The sequence below is a fragment of the Ciconia boyciana genome, chromosome 1 (genome assembly GCF_034638445.1).
Source record: "Ciconia boyciana chromosome 1, ASM3463844v1, whole genome shotgun sequence".
NCBI lineage: Eukaryota > Metazoa > Chordata > Aves > Ciconiiformes > Ciconiidae > Ciconia > Ciconia boyciana.
Genome location: NC_132934.1, coordinates 16,856,765 through 16,873,571, shown reverse-complemented (window position 1 = coordinate 16,873,571; position 16,807 = coordinate 16,856,765). Strand labels below are relative to the sequence as shown.

General features: G+C 35.9%; 1 protein-coding gene across 2 annotated transcripts in view; it reads left to right on the top strand.

Moving 5' to 3' along the window:
• The window catches only part of LRRK2 (leucine rich repeat kinase 2), a 74,051-nt gene that overhangs the window by 32,995 nt on the left and 24,249 nt on the right, over nt 1-16,807 (top strand). For both annotated transcript variants that reach the window (XM_072859849.1, XM_072859839.1), the window contains 13 exons: nt 1,108-1,363; nt 1,590-1,778; nt 3,940-4,061; nt 4,838-4,907; nt 5,361-5,581; nt 6,094-6,344; nt 7,615-7,763; nt 9,590-9,683; nt 11,582-11,768; nt 12,158-12,339; nt 12,865-13,094; nt 14,118-14,245; nt 15,490-15,708. In XM_072859849.1, the coding sequence (XP_072715950.1) occupies nt 1,108-1,363; nt 1,590-1,778; nt 3,940-4,061; nt 4,838-4,907; nt 5,361-5,581; nt 6,094-6,344; nt 7,615-7,763; nt 9,590-9,683; nt 11,582-11,768; nt 12,158-12,339; nt 12,865-13,094; nt 14,118-14,245; nt 15,490-15,708 (2,298 nt within the window). The remainder of the gene's footprint in view (nt 1-1,107; nt 1,364-1,589; nt 1,779-3,939; nt 4,062-4,837; nt 4,908-5,360; nt 5,582-6,093; nt 6,345-7,614; nt 7,764-9,589; nt 9,684-11,581; nt 11,769-12,157; nt 12,340-12,864; nt 13,095-14,117; nt 14,246-15,489; nt 15,709-16,807) is intronic.

Here is a 16,807-nt window from a genome sequence, read left to right as displayed (position 1 = left end):
TTCTTACTTTGTGTTGTAATTAAAGATGAATATAGTAATTAGTTTTTGTGCTGATTTAACTATTCTGGTTAGAGTTCTGACTTTTTATCAACACAGCTAAAGTAATGTAACATCTTGGAATGCCTGCAGTCACACTAGCTGCAAAGAGCTTTATCCAGACAGTGGCCACATCCAGAGCATCAACTATTTGAAATATGTTGGTGTCTTAAATAAGGCCATAGGCAAACATCCCATCTGGATTCAGCCATGCCAACAGAGAGGCTGTTCCCACCTGCTTATAAGTGCTCCTTGCTAAATGTGGCTGCCTTTAAAGATTTTTTTGAGAAATGGTGTGTATGAGCACTTCTTAATTTTGCTTCAGTGTCAAAGTTTTAAATGGTCTGAGATAACCCCACCAGTACTGCCTGAAGTGAATTAGGAAGTGTTCACTTCTGCTGGCAGAGCTGGCTGGGTGATAAAGCACAACTGAGTTTGGAACTGACCATCCATCCATGGAGTCTGAGGTAGGCAAATCAGTGTTAGCAAACTACAGTGGAAATACTGAAGTAACTGGAAGTATTTCTAAAAAATATTTGTAATATTCACAACCAACACTGCTCTGGGTAGCAACGCAGGCTGAGAGATTGGAAGGAGCAAAGCTGACTGAAGCCAGTGCACCTGAGCTCCCTAGCACTAGGCAAGGCCTGATGAGTCTCACTGTTGTTGCCTGGTCATCTGATATCCAGATGACATGGCAAAATAACCCCTAAGTGTCTTTTTTCCACTGAACAGGTAAATAAATGGAGTTGCCATAGACCATATGCAATAACCAAACTACACAAATTACCATTCATTTTTGCCTGGAAATTTTGTGCACTCATGGCAGAAATTACAATTACAGAACTCAGGCATTTGTTATATTTTGGGCAAAGACTTCAGGAAAGTGGGAGTTGGTACTCAGATGCCTTAGGCAGGCATATGCTCTGAGGGGTAGGGAATTGTGTAATTGAAAAAGAGACATGATCCTAAAAATACAATGAATCTGAATTTGAGACAAGTATCTTAATGCAGTCTGAGCTGTTGTTTGAGTGCCTCGCATAAATTTTTGTAATTGCTTTTCTCTGTTAGGTTTGTGAGAAAGGAAATAATCCTAAATTGGTGGAATTGCTATTAGCCAATGGTGCTCGGGAGCAGGATGTTCGGAGTGCTTTAACCATCAGTATAAAGAGAGGAGATAGCCAAATCATCAGCTTGCTCTTAAAGAAGCTTAGCCTTGATGTCGCCAACAGCAGTATATGTCTTGGAGGATTTGGTATTGGGAGACTAGAACCTTCCTGGCTCATTCCTTTGTTCCCAGATAAACTTACTCCATTAAGAAAACAAAGTGAGTATATATAGGATTTGCTGTACAAAATGTGTTAATACCTCTTGATGGTACTATGTAAGTGTTTTAGATCAAGATCATCAGTTGAGGATCTCTTTGTAGCATTCAGCTGGTTATAGAAACACTGCCAAACCTTTAAAATAAATCAAGTTCTTTCTGTTATTTTTTTAAAGCTATTTGGATTTCTTGGAGAATATGCTATCTTTTCGGTTTCTTATACATACAGATGCAGGTTCTGCACTGGCAAGAATGGTGCTTAAATTCCAGATGAAGAATATTTCAGAGAATAGATCAAGAGCCTCCTCTGATCTAAACTTCTCTGAAGATGGAATGGATAAAAACTATGATTGGAATTTCATTTCTGACCCATTGGTGGACAGTGTTTTTCCTTTGAGTGATGATATTGATAGTGAAGGTAATTGTTTTTCTTTTCTTTTTTCTTTTTATAATCCCAATCTAGTGTACCAGGGCTAGACCATAGCCATAAATCAGTTGTTTATTTGTATTTGACATAAAACACTTCCCATGAAAAAAATACTTTTGTCTAAAATTTTGTTTGTGGTAACATTGGAAAATAGTTTCTGGTGAGTAAGTATGTGCTTTATCTACAAAATTAGGACCTTCAAGCATTTTATTCAGTTATCCATTTAAAATTAGTTCTTCATGCATTCAGTTTCTTGTAGAGAGAAAGAGTGGGATTCATCCAACCAAATTTAGCTATTGACTATTTTGATTTCTGTTTCTGACCTATTCTCGTACGCTGCCTTTATAGTCAATAGCAAAAAGCAAGTGCTTCAAGAGCACAATTTGTCTTATCATGAAGTCAGGTGTATTGTGATCGAGACATCCCTGTTCCCTTGGTTGTCTGTAAATAAAGTGCGCACAACTAAGTCTGGTATAGAGGACTATGTTGTTAACAAATAAAGTAGGTGAAACAAGCCCTATCCCAAAGATATCTAATTGATCAGAAAGTGTAAATGACAAGTCTATGTCAGTCCAACATCATTCTTGATAACCATGTCAGGAAATCTGAATGCCTTTAATGCCTTTGAATAAAAAACAGCATTTCTGTCTATATTAGTAACTTAATAATAAGAGTAAGTGGCCATGATTTACAACATGCCTTTTGTTTGTTCAGATGTCACTGTTGTTTTAGAACTGTTGGATACTTAAAATCATCACAGATGAAGAATTTGAGTTTTGGAATCAGAGAATCCCAAGGAATATTTTGGGTTCTGTTTTGTTCTTTTCCTTTACATCATTCAGCACCATTTTTCATTTCTGTAGGACTGTAGCACAGACGTATAATACTGATAGATACTATTTGTTGTCCCACATAGAAAAGTTGTTGTCATATGTAAATTATGGTAAAAAAACACAGGCTTTGCTAACAGGAGTGATTTTAGGAGTTTTAAAAGTAGCTTTGAGAAGAGGAACACTAAATGGTTCCAGGTAACCCTAAATCACCAAAGCCAGAGTCGCATTTGATGTTTCATTGTCAATAAATGTGGGTGTTGAAGGAGAAGCCGCTGCCCGAGCATTCACACACCATTCAGGGAGTCGCACACACACCACCTGAGACTTTAACTGCTAGGACCAGAGTCCCTCTGCAGCAGGCAGCTCCACTGAGCCGATGGGTGCCCCTTTTCGACTCCTCACTCACACACACACTCGCTCTCGGGCGCTTTCTCTCCCCTCTGGCTCGACCCTAGGTTTCCCAAAGCAGAGTCTCCGATACGACATACACCAGACAAATTTATTGATAGATACAGCGGTGAAAACAGCTCGAGCTGGGTGCCTCTGGAGAGGGACCCAGAACAAAGAAATCCCTGGGCAATGATACCCTTACAGTTTAAGTTCCCCTCCCCTCAGGAGACAGTTCAGACCAGTAGCAGTATTAGGGTCTGGGGTCTTCCCGTTCTTCACTGTGCCCTTTCATTGTCTCTAGGCGGGCCAATTCTTCTCTTACCTCTAAGGTTGTAACTTCTGCTAAGGTTGAAGCTTCCTTATCTTTCTGGTTTGCACTGGTTTTGGGGCCTTCCTTCATGTAGCCAAGTAAAAGTTCAGTGTACTGTCAGTGGAGCTGGGTGAAAGTTCACAGCTTGTGGCCTAAGTCTTCAACAAGCCTTGATACTAATGCTGCGTATTGGATTCCCTTTGGGATAGAAAGTGACTACTACAACAGTGGGAGCGCAAATTTATCTATTCAAATACAAACGTTTTCTATTTTAAAAAGTTATTTACGCTGCAGTAGCGCAAAGATGTGTTACAAAACATGTATAATAATCCCAACCTGCTGGAAATTTTAAATTATAAAACATCAATGTCACAAGCTGCAGGTCATATTTGGAGCATGTCAGGTTAGTATGGCCCATGTACTCATACTCTAAAACATGTTGACAACATTCTTGGCCTACTGCACACGCAGTTAACCAGTGAGATCCTGCCAATATTGATGCTTTTGAAATGTATCTCTCCTTTGTATGTCAGCATCTATATTATAGTTGAATTCTGAGCCTCATCTTTAAGTACATTTTCTTACTTATTTGTCCTCCTGTGTTATTGTTTTGTACAAGGAAGTGAAGGTTCACTTTTTACAAAAAAGAAGTCCAATTCCATTGCAGTTGCTGACTTATATTGTAGAGAAATGGCATTCCAAAGAGGTTCTCCTACTTTGCCACGACATTCCTACTCTGTGGTAAGTCAGATCCTTATTCGTTCCAGGCTTTTTATAAGTCCATCTGTGTTGCCTACTGCAAAATTGTTAATAATCAAGTGTTAGGAAAGGTCATGTAATCGTATGGGCTCTTGTCTCACTGTTGCCATTTAATATTTCCTTCTATTGCTGTGCAATTACTGTGCTCCAGATCACTGTACAGATGAGAGTTTATTTCAGCAAAAATTTATGATCAATAAAAAGTATGTTATTGTGAATTGATCAAATTTCTGTTCTAATGTTCAAATGCAGATAGAGAAACTGTGAGCCTATTCACAAAGACTAATGCTAATCTTCAGAGTGCTACTGTCATACATGAAGAGAGACTGATTCCATAAGAATACATAAGAGGACAAATCGGTGGAATCTAAGTCAGATTCCTTTGAAAGGAGCTTGTCTCTTTCCATTGACTGTAAAGGGAAACTGGAGAGACTGGCTTCCCTAGAGAAACTTATTTTTTTGTAATATCCTGCTCCATCCTATCACCCCACCCTAGTGAAAGTCATTTTAGGTTGCCAAAAAATACACTACTTCCATGGCACTTTAAATCTACTGTTCTTTCTTATTGCATAGATCACTAAGTTTTATAAAGATGTGACCTATTGTTATTTTTAGTTGAAATGTACAGTTTCTTTGTGTTCCCCCTGGAAGTTCTGATAAAAAGAAACCACAATAAAAAGGAGTTTACTGAATTCAGATCATTTCAGATATCTGCATATGTCCATAACTGGTTTTTGTTCTCTTCTGGGATTTTCCAGGGACCTGGCTCAGATTATGAACCATTAATGAAACAAAGAAGAAAATTCTTGCCTTCAGATGAATCTGTCAGTAAGTAAACTATATGATTTAACATATATAGCAGATTTTTCATCTTTAATGCTTTCACTAGCATAGCATGCAAAGATTTTAGTAAGATTATATATTTGTTTACGAAGAGGAGGATACATTTTGGAAATACTACAAATAATGTATATATAGGGATTTTTTTTTTCCCTGGGCTTCACAAATAATTTATGTAGAATTAAACAGGCAATGAAATTTCACAAGTGCACTCAGTGGCTTTGAAAAGCTACTTCTGTTGTGCAGTGCATAAGCGTCCATCTCTTCCCTACTGTCTTATAAATTTCTGTCTCTTAATAGAAGTCTTCATAGTTTTGGATCTTAACCAATATCCAAACATTCACTGTCTTCTGCATCTTTAGATCCCAAGTTGATCGATCTTAATTTTAATTACATGATAAATGAAATCATACTATTTTTCCCATGTTTTTGTTTTGATAGAAGGCATCTCAAAATTTTCACCACATATAAGACCATCAGACAGTCTTTCTTCATTGATCTCAGAGAAAGAATATATTAAATCACTAGATCTTTCATCAAATGAGCTGGAGAACATCGATGCCATCAGCCAGAATAGCTGCTTAACTAGTCATCTGGAACATCTTGAGAAACTGGAGCTCCACCAAAATGCTCTTACAAACATTCCAGAACAACTGTGTGAAGTAATTCTGCATAATTTTATGTAAACAAGTTGAGATTAGTTACAATAAATTGTTTGTCTCTAACAATATACCCATAACAATACCACTCATGAATATGGGTGTATATTTTTGCATGCTTCATACATTCACTCCATTTTCATTCAGTGGACTTATGTTCAGCTAGAAATAAAAGTATTTTCATGGAACTGTTTTAAGTCATTTACTGCAGAGAACTGCTTTAGGATGTGTTATATTGAGTAACATAATAATGTAAATGGAACTGAGAACTGCAGGCAATTCATATCTGTTAAATTTTATGAAACTGAACTAATTAATTTTGAAGAATGCTTTATATTTTATTCTGTAATAGAAATATTATCAGTTACATTGTTATGATTGCTATTTTCTGATATTTTTCCTAGTGAGAAAAATATAAGTAAATTAGTAAATTGTATAAAATATAACTCAATTTAAAACGTATAAATTCATATTTTCATTTAACTTTTTAAAGACAAATTATCCTTTTCTTTCAGAACTTGAAATGCTTGACTTACTTGGATTTGCACAGTAACCGATTTACTTCTTTTCCGACTTATTTACTGAAAATGAATTGCATTGCAAATCTTGATATCTCTCGAAATGACATTGGACCTTCCTTTGCTTTGGATCCGTACCTCAGATGTCCAACTCTAAAGCAGCTTAATCTTTCATACAATCAGCTGGTGTGCACTCCTGAATTTCTTACAAATGTTGCTGAAAATCTGGAACAGCTATTGCTAGAAGGGTGAGTAGCATTAGTAAATGGACAGTAGCATAACAAAGATAACAGAAAATAATATATTTGTCATCCACAATGATGACTGTTATAGCATAGAACGGATTTTTTAGTCAGCAGTGGAACGCTGACATTATCTTCCAAACGTGTAAATTGCTACAATTTTCAGTGTTGTATTACAAAGTACATGAGAATATCTGTGGGCCTTGATAGAATCTAATAGCATTGCAGTTTCAGTAACATACTAAAAGTGTTGTAGTTCAGCATTTTTCTACTGCCATACTATTCATCCACAGGACTGTCTGTGTTGTCTAACATATTCAACTAGGTTTTCTGTATACAGAATACAGTTTCCACTGTATTTCATATTCACCAAAGGTTTTCTGGAAGTATGATTCATGGAATTGCATTTATTGGTATGGATATGTTTTAAATTACAGAAGCAGAGAAAATAGGTAATTTTTTGTTTACCAGCACTTTTGATCATATTTGTTAGTGAGTGAGATAATTCATACCTATATGGAATTCTTAAGAATGCTATTATTGATAGCTCTGTAAACTGCAGATACTGTCTCATTCATCTCCCATAATTTATTTTAAATACGGTGGTGATATTTTTTACACAGAAATTCACACAGAATAAAGATAGCAACATATGTAACTAAAGGAAGCAGTATTAAATATGTGAATCAAATTTACAAAAGCAATATTTTAAATTCAAAATCCTGTTGCATTTCTTCATTAGCTTTATTTTTAACTTTATTAGCAATATTACCCTTGCAAAACAGTGCTGCATGGTTCTTTTATTGCTGTATTTTCAGGATCTTTCTGGTGTTCTTCCCAGAATACATTATATACTCATCTTGAATTGTATCCCCTATATGGAATTCCGTTCTTTTTTTTTTAGATTGATAGTCATTGTGTGATTATAATCCTGCAAACACATATCCTTAGTAAACAGAACTACTCACAAATGCATCAGTCCTCTTTGTGTGGGATTGAGCTGCAGTATGTAATCAGGAAATGACACAAATGACAAATGTAGTACATTCTGACATTTGCTCTCCAAATTGATTAAAACAATATCAGTCATGTTATTCCACGTTGCCACATGTACCAGTATTTTTGCTGACTGGTCAGTCTTTATATAGATACAAGCCTTATTTTTAGTTTACTGGTGTAAGGATAGCATTGTCAGATCAATATTCTTTACTTTCACTCTTTAGCTAATAGTTTCTGAATAAAACATGGATTTTTTTTTTTCTTCTTGTTATCATAGAAACAAAATTTTATGCTTATGTTCACCCATATGCTTGAAAGAACTGAAAATGTTAAACATTAGTAAGAACAATATTTCATCCCTTGCTGAGAATGTCTTCATGGGCTGTACAAAACTGGAGCAGTTCAACGCCAGGATGAATGCTCTTGGTAAGTATCTGTGAAAATAGGATCCACCTTCTAGAAACCATTCCAAGTCACAAAATTCCTCAGCCACCAGCATTTAGAGTCTTGGGAGAACAGGAAAAGAGAATACTATGTATGCTTGTCCTTGTTCATACGGTTCCCTAAGCATCAGCTCTTGATCACTGTTGGAAGCAGCATACTTCCAATGAGGCTTGATGGACATTTGACTCAGCGTATCTCATCTTGTTTTTGTATTTGTAGTGGATGCTATAAAAATGGTTGAGTGTACTTGAGATTGTATATACTGTTGGGGAAGGTTCAAGGCAGAGGAAATCAAAGTTAGCTTGCAAATCTAGTACTAATACAGGCTTAATGCTGTACTGAAATACATATCATACAAGCATCCTGGCTTGTATCAGAAATAGTGTGGCCAGCAGGACTAGAGAAGTGATTGTGCCCCTGTACTCGGCACTGGTGAGGCTGCACCTCGAATACTGTGTTCAGTTTTGGGCCCCTCACTACAAGAGAGACATTGAGGTGCTGGAGCACATCCAAAGAAGGGCAACGAAGCTGGTGAAGGGTCTAGAGCACAAGTCTGATGAGGAGCGGCTGAGGGAACTGGGGTTGTTCAGCCTGGAGAAAAGGAGGCTGAGGGGAGACCTTATCGCTCCCTACAACTACCTGGAAGGAGGTTGTAGCAAGGTGGGTGTCGGTCTCTTTTCCTAAGTAACAAGTGATAGGACAAGAGGAAGCAGCCTCAAGTTGTGCCAGGGGAGGTTTAGATTGGATATTAGGCAAAATTTCTTCATCGAAGGGTTGTCAAGCACTGGAACAGGCTGCCTAGGGAAGTGGTTGAGTCACCATCCCTGGAGGTATTTAAAAGGTGTGTAGATGTGGTGCTTAGGGACTTGGTTTAGTGGTGGACTTGGCAGTGTTAGGTTAATGGTTGGACTTGGTGATCTTAAAGGTCTTTTCCAACCAAAATGATTCTATGATTCTAAGTATTACAACACTATATCCAGCATTGTCTTCTGAATAAGACAGAATGTTTGATTCACTTGCCTGAATGCAGGTGTCATTTGAGATGCCCTGAAGTATCCCACTTGGCTTACAGCTTCTGGTCCAGAAAAAGCAGGTCTTCCATAGCTCCTATGTTGTATCTCCAAGCCATGTGCAGATAGCTCAGGTACCACAGGGCAGATCATCTTCACTAGAACCCAGTGTTTAAGCAATTGAATTGAGTCCAGAGTGTGTTTCAGTGGCTTAGCATATTTTATGCAAAGGTGTCAAAATTAATCTACCTATGAAAAATACAAATTACATAAATGAGATTTTAATGATACTGCAGGAGTTCATAAGCTACTGTCAGAATTTATTTCTGTCTTCAAGACAAAATCTTCCATTTTGAAATTATTGTCACAGTATTTCAGAAGGTAGCTCTTATACCTGCATTAAACACAGCTGAACCGTTAGAGTCATTTTTATATGCCTAAGACGCACCGCTCACTGGGGGTATTATGGGAATGTTATGTATACTGGCAATACAGTAAAGCGTAAGTAAGATTATTTCAGTGTTTAATGCCAATATGAGATGAAGTGTAATGGTATGTAATGTGATAAAAGCCCATACATTAACTTGGTTCTAAACTTCTTTCATTTGGGGAGTTTAGTTTTAAAAAAGCTTTTAAAAAAAGATTCAGATTCTGTCTTTAGTAGCTTGTACAAAGACCTGTGTATAGAAGATGACAGACTGACCTTTTAGTCTGTCTTTGATTTTAGAAAATTCCAGTCTTAAAAATAATTTAAACAGTTCTGAAAAGTAATAGGATTAACCTCTTTTTCTGCTCTAGAAATAATACCAGACTTGTCATCCAGCATAACAAGCTTAAAATTATCCCAAAATCGTTTTATTAATGTTCCAGAAGCAATTCTTCTTCTACCACAGTAAGTTGTTATTTTATTTATTGAAGTTAATGTCAAGTTATTGATGAAGAAAATCTGATGGCGAGACCTTTGTTAAGCAGAAAATTCTACATGTTTTACTGATTTTCAGGAAATCCTCTCTAACAGGTTAAACCCAAAACTTAGTAGCTTTTAACTGAAGACAAATCAGTCACATTTTCCTCATTATTTTGAGAAATTCTGTTCCTCAAATTCAGATCATTGTTATTGAAAACATATTGCTTGACTGCTGAAGCTGACAATTCTTGCTGAGAAGACCAGAATTAATTTACTATTTTCTTGAAACCAACAGTAAAAAAATACTGGCAATTTTTCCTTTCCAAGGAGCTCTGCAGACTTTTGCACAAACATACTGAGATTAGTTTTTCACTTCCCAAATATCACAAGATATTTATTCGCAAAGAATGACACTTCCTCTAGATGGAATTGTGATAAAGATGCATGTGACATTTATTTTGCTATACCTTCAAAGCATTACTCATGTGAAAATCAGACTTCTGCTTTTTTTTATAGAAGTAACTGAGCTTAACAGGTCACTAGAATCAGATGGTGGAAGGAGTGCCTGGAAGGGATGATCAGATCACTTATCTGATACATGTGGGTAGATGTGAGTGCTGATGGCACAATGGGGAGGGCAGATCCACACAGATTTGTGAACTTACATTTATCAAATTTACATAGATCACATCATTATTAACATGATAATACACTGTTTCAGCATGCTAACGTTTATATTCACAGCAGCAAATTTAATGGATGTGTTGAAAAAGGTGCAGCTTTCAGGTTATACATCTTCCAGCCCAGACAAATCAATAAGGAGTTGCATGGATTTTTTGCATGCTTCATGTTCCACAGTAACATAAACAGCATATTTGTCCAACAGATGACTTACAGAAACGAAATGTTCTTTTTTATGTGGTTCTTAAATACATGTGTAGTTGAACTATATAATTTATGCACATACATGAATATACAAACATATATTCATAGAAACATTCTGATAAAAGAGTGGGGTATCTATACCATCTGATGTTAGTCTCCTAAGTTAGGAGCAAGAAGGAGAGCAGTTCAGATCACCTAGTGAGGCTCCATAGTTTATAAGTGGACTCTTGAGTTCTAGAAAGTTGATAATACCAGGAGGTTCCCCATTGCTTTTTTTTTCATTTGAAATTTATAAAAAAGCACATGAAAATACATATTAGTATTATGTTAGATTGCAATTAACTTTTTAAATACACTTTTTCTAGTAAGTTAGACTTTGCACATAACAGTGTACTCCATGATCCTGCACTCACCTGTAACTGGAATCCTGAGCTAAACTCTATTCTCTGTTACCTGGGTATAAATGTGTATTAACTATACTGTTTACAGTTGAATTACTGAATATTTGCACTACAGGAGTGTAAACTATATTTATCTGTGTCTTCTACTAATCTGAACAGAGCCATGCATGTCTGCAAATCGTAGAAGGAAGAAGGAAGTGGAATATTATCACAATATGTACACTTATTTGAAGTGACTCTTTAATTTATTATCTGAAACATATACACACAGTACAGTGTGGATGTTTATTTTCATGACCAAGCAATTTCATTCACAGACAAATACACTTAAAGAACACTTAAAGAACTGAATCAATCATATGTATTTATAATTTTTTCTGAGGTAATGAAGACCTACTTGTAATATCATCTTAGTTACTTTTGCTTGTAGTAGTAATTCTCTATCTTCTTCTATCTACATTCCTGTCAGAAAACTGTCTGTTTTGATATCTAATCCATTTATTTATTTATTTATTAAAAATTAATACAGTTCCAGTTAATCTCAGTTTTATTTTTTTCATTTGCTAACTTTTCTCTTTTTTATTTTCATGTTTTTAGTTTGCGATCAGTAGATTTAAGCCAAAACAAGATCATAAGCCTACCTGGACCAATGCACTGGAAATCATTAAACTTAAGGGAGCTGTTATTTAATCATAATCAAATAGATGTCTTGGACTTGAGTGAAAAGGCATGTGCATGGTCTAGGCTAGAAAAGCTACACCTGTCCCACAACAAGTTAAAGGAGGTAAAGTGTAAGATTCTACCTAAAGAAAATGAAATCACTTTTCAATTGAATGCAGTTTTTCAATGCTAATTTGATTTTCTTGTCACCTCTCATATCATTGTAAATTCTATTAGTAAAATGGTATGTAAGTGCAAATAGTACTTCCCGTGAATGAAAATCACCATATTCTATTAAGCTTTTTCTGTCTGGAATGTGTCATATAATCAGTTTGTATAATGAATTCATTATGAGGTCCTTTGTCTATTAGTGTGGGATATTAGGCTTGTTTATTAAAAAAACTTAAACTGCAGCGGTAAAAATAATACCTAGTTTTGTTAAATATTTAATGTATTCATGCTCATACATTTTGTTAAAATGTTTAACTGCCCATTAAATGTTCTTTTACTTAGATTCCTCCTCAGATTGGCTTCCTAGAGAACTTGACTTCTCTGGATGTGAGTCATAATCCCGATTTGAGATTCTTTCCAGATGAAATGGGAAGACTGTCCAAAATCTGGGATCTTCCTTTGGAAGGACTCCATCTTAATTTCGACTTCAAACATGTGGGATGCAAAGCCAGAGACATTATCAGGTTTGTTGCCCTATTGTTCTTGAATATTCTTGTTTTGCTTTCTTGGGATAGGCAGTAAGCATTAAGAAAACAATATATCCTTTTGAAAAGACATGCTGGTTTGTCATATGAAATCCAGCATGCTACTCTATGGAAGGTATCATATCATATCATATCAACACACACACATAAAATAGATAATAGTAATTTAGAATATAATAGTATTACTTCTTGAATTTGGTGCTTCTATAAACCACGCAATAAATGGTGCTTACCAATTTTTTCTAATATGTTTCTTGTGTTCCCAAGTGCATTGCACAGAGCACATTTTTGGGCAATTACAAAACAAAAAAAGACGCATTCTGAATTAAGCTTTAACTTTCAAATCAGAAATTAGAATAGACTGTTAAAATCCCAGTAATATCAAACAGATATTGGAAATTTGAAGAAAATGGTATGGTTTTAGATTTTTCCTTGGTCTTGAGTTCTGGTGGTATTTTTCTTCACTGTACACTTCCATGAGTTCTGCAAACTTTTTTATGCCAGATTTCTTCAACAACGACTGAAGAAGGCTGTACCTTATAACAGAATGAAGCTCATGATTGTTGGAAACACTGGCAGTGGGAAAACTACCCTGCTACAACAACTAATGAAATGCAAACGAACAGAATTGGGCTCTCCAAAAGCTACAGTAGGCATTGATGTAAAAGACTGGATCATTCAAGGGAAAGGCAAAATGAAGAAAGAGCTTATATTAAATGTGTGGGATTTTGGAGGTATTTCAAGAGCTTATTGTCCTTTACTATTGTCTTTTCTAACACATTAATGCATTACTTATTCTTAGAGTCAGCCTGTGAAATTTCAAATTGTGGACAGTAGAACCATGCAAACTTACACCAAAAGTCAAGTGACCACTTATAAATCAGTGAATTCTGTAAATTGGCAGCTAATCCCTCAAATTTAATATAAAGCCTCAGGAATTTCTCATCAGCAGATGTGGTCTGACGACTTGTTTCAACCATAGCACTCCAGAACTGTCATTTCAGAATAGTAAGAAACTGCTTGTAGTCATCGGAAGAATCATCTTCCACTCAACTCTGTTTCTCTCTTTTATAGTCTAGGTCTCTCTGGGCTCTACAGTATCACTGTTCCGTAAGGTCATAGAAAACAAAGCACTTAGGGAGAGTCTTTGAACTTTGGGCTTTTGGAAAACTTTTGAAGTTTAGGGGACTCCAGAAGCATTTCTAAAATTCAGGGCTATTTTAGGCTATAGAAGAGTTATTTTTAAACATTGGTCCACAATCATTTAAATACAGTCTATATCACAATGGATAAGCACTGAAGAGCAGCATTCAAGCTGAACGTCCAGCTTCTGTTGTGACTTTAAGTGCTTAATCCTGTGAACTTAGGAGTCTTATTTTGAAGTTGCTGAAAGGATAGGGGAAAGGGAGGGAAGAAAGAAGGAAGGAGTGAGGGAGAAATTCAATATTGGAGTTTTAAAAGAATCATGACCTTTCAAGTTGTCTTTGCAGCAACCGTGTTTATCACTGTTAAATCTTACACTTCTTGATTTAAAACTAGCTTACATATTTCAACACTACACTTCAGTCAATGAGCTACCACAGAGTACCTATCTAAAATTCATAGTTATTACAGGTTTCCTGTCAATTTAGATAATTTTCTGTAAGCATTAATTTCATTTGTGGATTAGTGATCTGAGAATAAGTGTTCCGCTGCCTTTTTGTGAGCTGAAGATGTTCAGTGAGGGAAGTACTAAACTGGAAAATTTTTATCATTAGGACAAGAAGAGTTCTACAGTACCCACCCTCATTTTATGACCCAAAGAGCTTTATATCTTGCTGTTTATGATCTCAGCAAAGGACAAGCAGAGGTGGATGCTATGAAGCCATGGCTTTTTAACATCAAGGTAAGCCATAGATATGTACAGAATGGAATTCCACTTTCCAGGGAGCTGCTGGTGAACAGCAAATCAACCACAAATATTTTTAGAGAAGGGAAGAGGAAAGAAGCTCTTCAGCAAATAAAACTAGTAAGATGAAACAAGAGCTGAAATACATCATATATTGGTTATGAAAATATTTGTAGACAGACATGATCAGCATAATTTTGTACTTAAAATGGTACAGAGTGATGTGCAGAAGAATAGTTTGTATGTTCTGGAAATATTTTGAATTGACTGATAAAAATAAGAAAGGCATAGTATTAAAGGGATGACAAGTGAAACTTGCTTTTTCTTTTACACCATTGTAAATTCTGGGGAAATCAGAATTTGACTAATTTAAAACTGACTAGATGCAGGTTTGAAATCATGTTGTTAATTGTATGCTTAGCATTCTGTTGTTAATAGGAATTATTCCAGGACTATGGTAGGGAAATTGGTCTGAGCATCTGCCTATGTATTTTTCTTTTGCTCTAAATGTTTTATTTTCATTTGATGGAATCAGCCCATGGTGAGTGTTACTTGTCTTTTCCTTTTGTATGATGGTTAGCCATGGCTGGGAATGCAATTACATAAAGATTTTGTATACTGATCCTGTTTGTTAAACTTGTCTTTTTCACTCTTTTCACCTTCAGCAGTGATACAGGACAGAGGGTTACAGTCAGTTAAGTGTTGATGAAGACCATTTCTGATGTGTTCTCCTTTGCTATGCAGTACTTGCTGGTGTTTCACTGCTGCACTGTTCCGATGACAACTAGCAGAGAACCCTTTGCTTTTCCATTTTGTTGGGTGCTTTTAATGAAAAATACAGTTGTCCCTCTATTTTACTGACAGTGTTATTGATCTGCAAAGTATGAAATCCAGATCTACACTGCTTGCTTTTAGAAAAAGCTGATTTTTTAATAGTTCTATTTTGAAATAGACTGCTCTCTGTATGTTAAAAAATATGTTTTGTATTTATAGGCTGATGCATTTTTACTGCCTTATCCAGTCAAAGCTATTATATGGGATTGCAGTTTAAACTTACTCTTAATAAAGACGTGAAATAGTATTTCACATTTCAAAGTTATTTAAAAGAGGTATATTTAAAGAGCGAGAAACAGTTGCTTTTTTCATTGTTTTGACTAAATTGCTCACATTTTATGTGGATATAAAACAAGAACATCAACATTCACTATTAAGCTAATCGACTGTATGGATCTTACTAACAGGCCCGAGCTTCAACATCCCCCGTCATTCTTGTTGGAACTCATTTAGATGTTTCTGATGAAATGCAACGTAAGGCCTGCATGAGTAAAATTACTAGAGAGCTGTTGAATAAGCGTGGCTTCCCAGCAATCCAAGATTATCACTTTGTGAATGCTACAGAAGAATCCGATTCCATTATCAGACTTCGGAAAATCATAATAAAGGAGAGTCTTCATTTCAAGGTAAGCAACGTACTGTTCGTAATGTTGAAAACATCCTAGTTTTAGTTAAGTAAATACATTTTTAAACATTAAACACATCATTAAATAAATTTTTAGTGTGATAGCAGACTCATCTTGCCTTCTGTAAAAAGTTACACACAGCAACATAATGAAGGAAAATCACCAGTTTTGTTTTCATTTCATTTTCTACTAAAAAAATCAAGTTAGTAAAAATCTCAGCTAAGTTTTGTTTTCAATCACTAGGCCCATAAATAGAATATTTAATTAAAAACAGGCCATCTTTTTTTTACGAAGCAATCTGAACAAAAACTGTTTTTTGCTGGATGGCAACGTGTAATTGCAATAATCAGTATTGCAAGGTTTCAGGGGACCAGGAAATAAGGGTTTGTGATTTCTGAAAGCCAACTAATTCTCCATTTACCGATTTCATTTTACATAGTGTGAAACTATTCCTAGAAAGAGGAGAGTGAATTAAAGCAGGAAAAGAAGATCCCTTGGACTGAATGATCCTCCTAAACTGGAGAATCTGCATTTGTAGTTCTGTTGTCTCCAAAGTCGTCCCTACCACTCATTCCCTGCTGTCTCCTTAGCCACAGTATGAAGCTCTGTCTAAGTGTGAATGACAAGTATGAAGAGACTAGCCCAAGCATGGAGCTTACAGGAAGACAGGATCCAATCTGTAGCAAAAAGAATATACATATTTTTATTTTTTTATTTATACAATATCAATCATGTATAGTGTCATAATATGTTAAAGAGAAAAGATGATGTCCTGTGCTACTGAAGTCAATGGCAGAACTTCATAAATCATAGCAGAGCCCAAATGTCTTCTGAATTACTGCTCAGAAGATTTTATAGAGCAAATGCTGTATTTATGACCAGCCTCACACTGGTGGTGTTACGAAGGAGAGAAAGAGCGTGCGCATGCCTCTCATTTCTCTCTCAGAAACTACCAGCTTAGCCAGATCCATAATCTGCCTAACTTCGTTCCACAGTTCAAGGCATAGCTAATGAGTGCTAAGTGGCAGTGAGGTGGCCTATTCAGGTAGAATGGATTAATTCCACTTCTCATACATCCAGTAGGCATGAATAGAGCTGG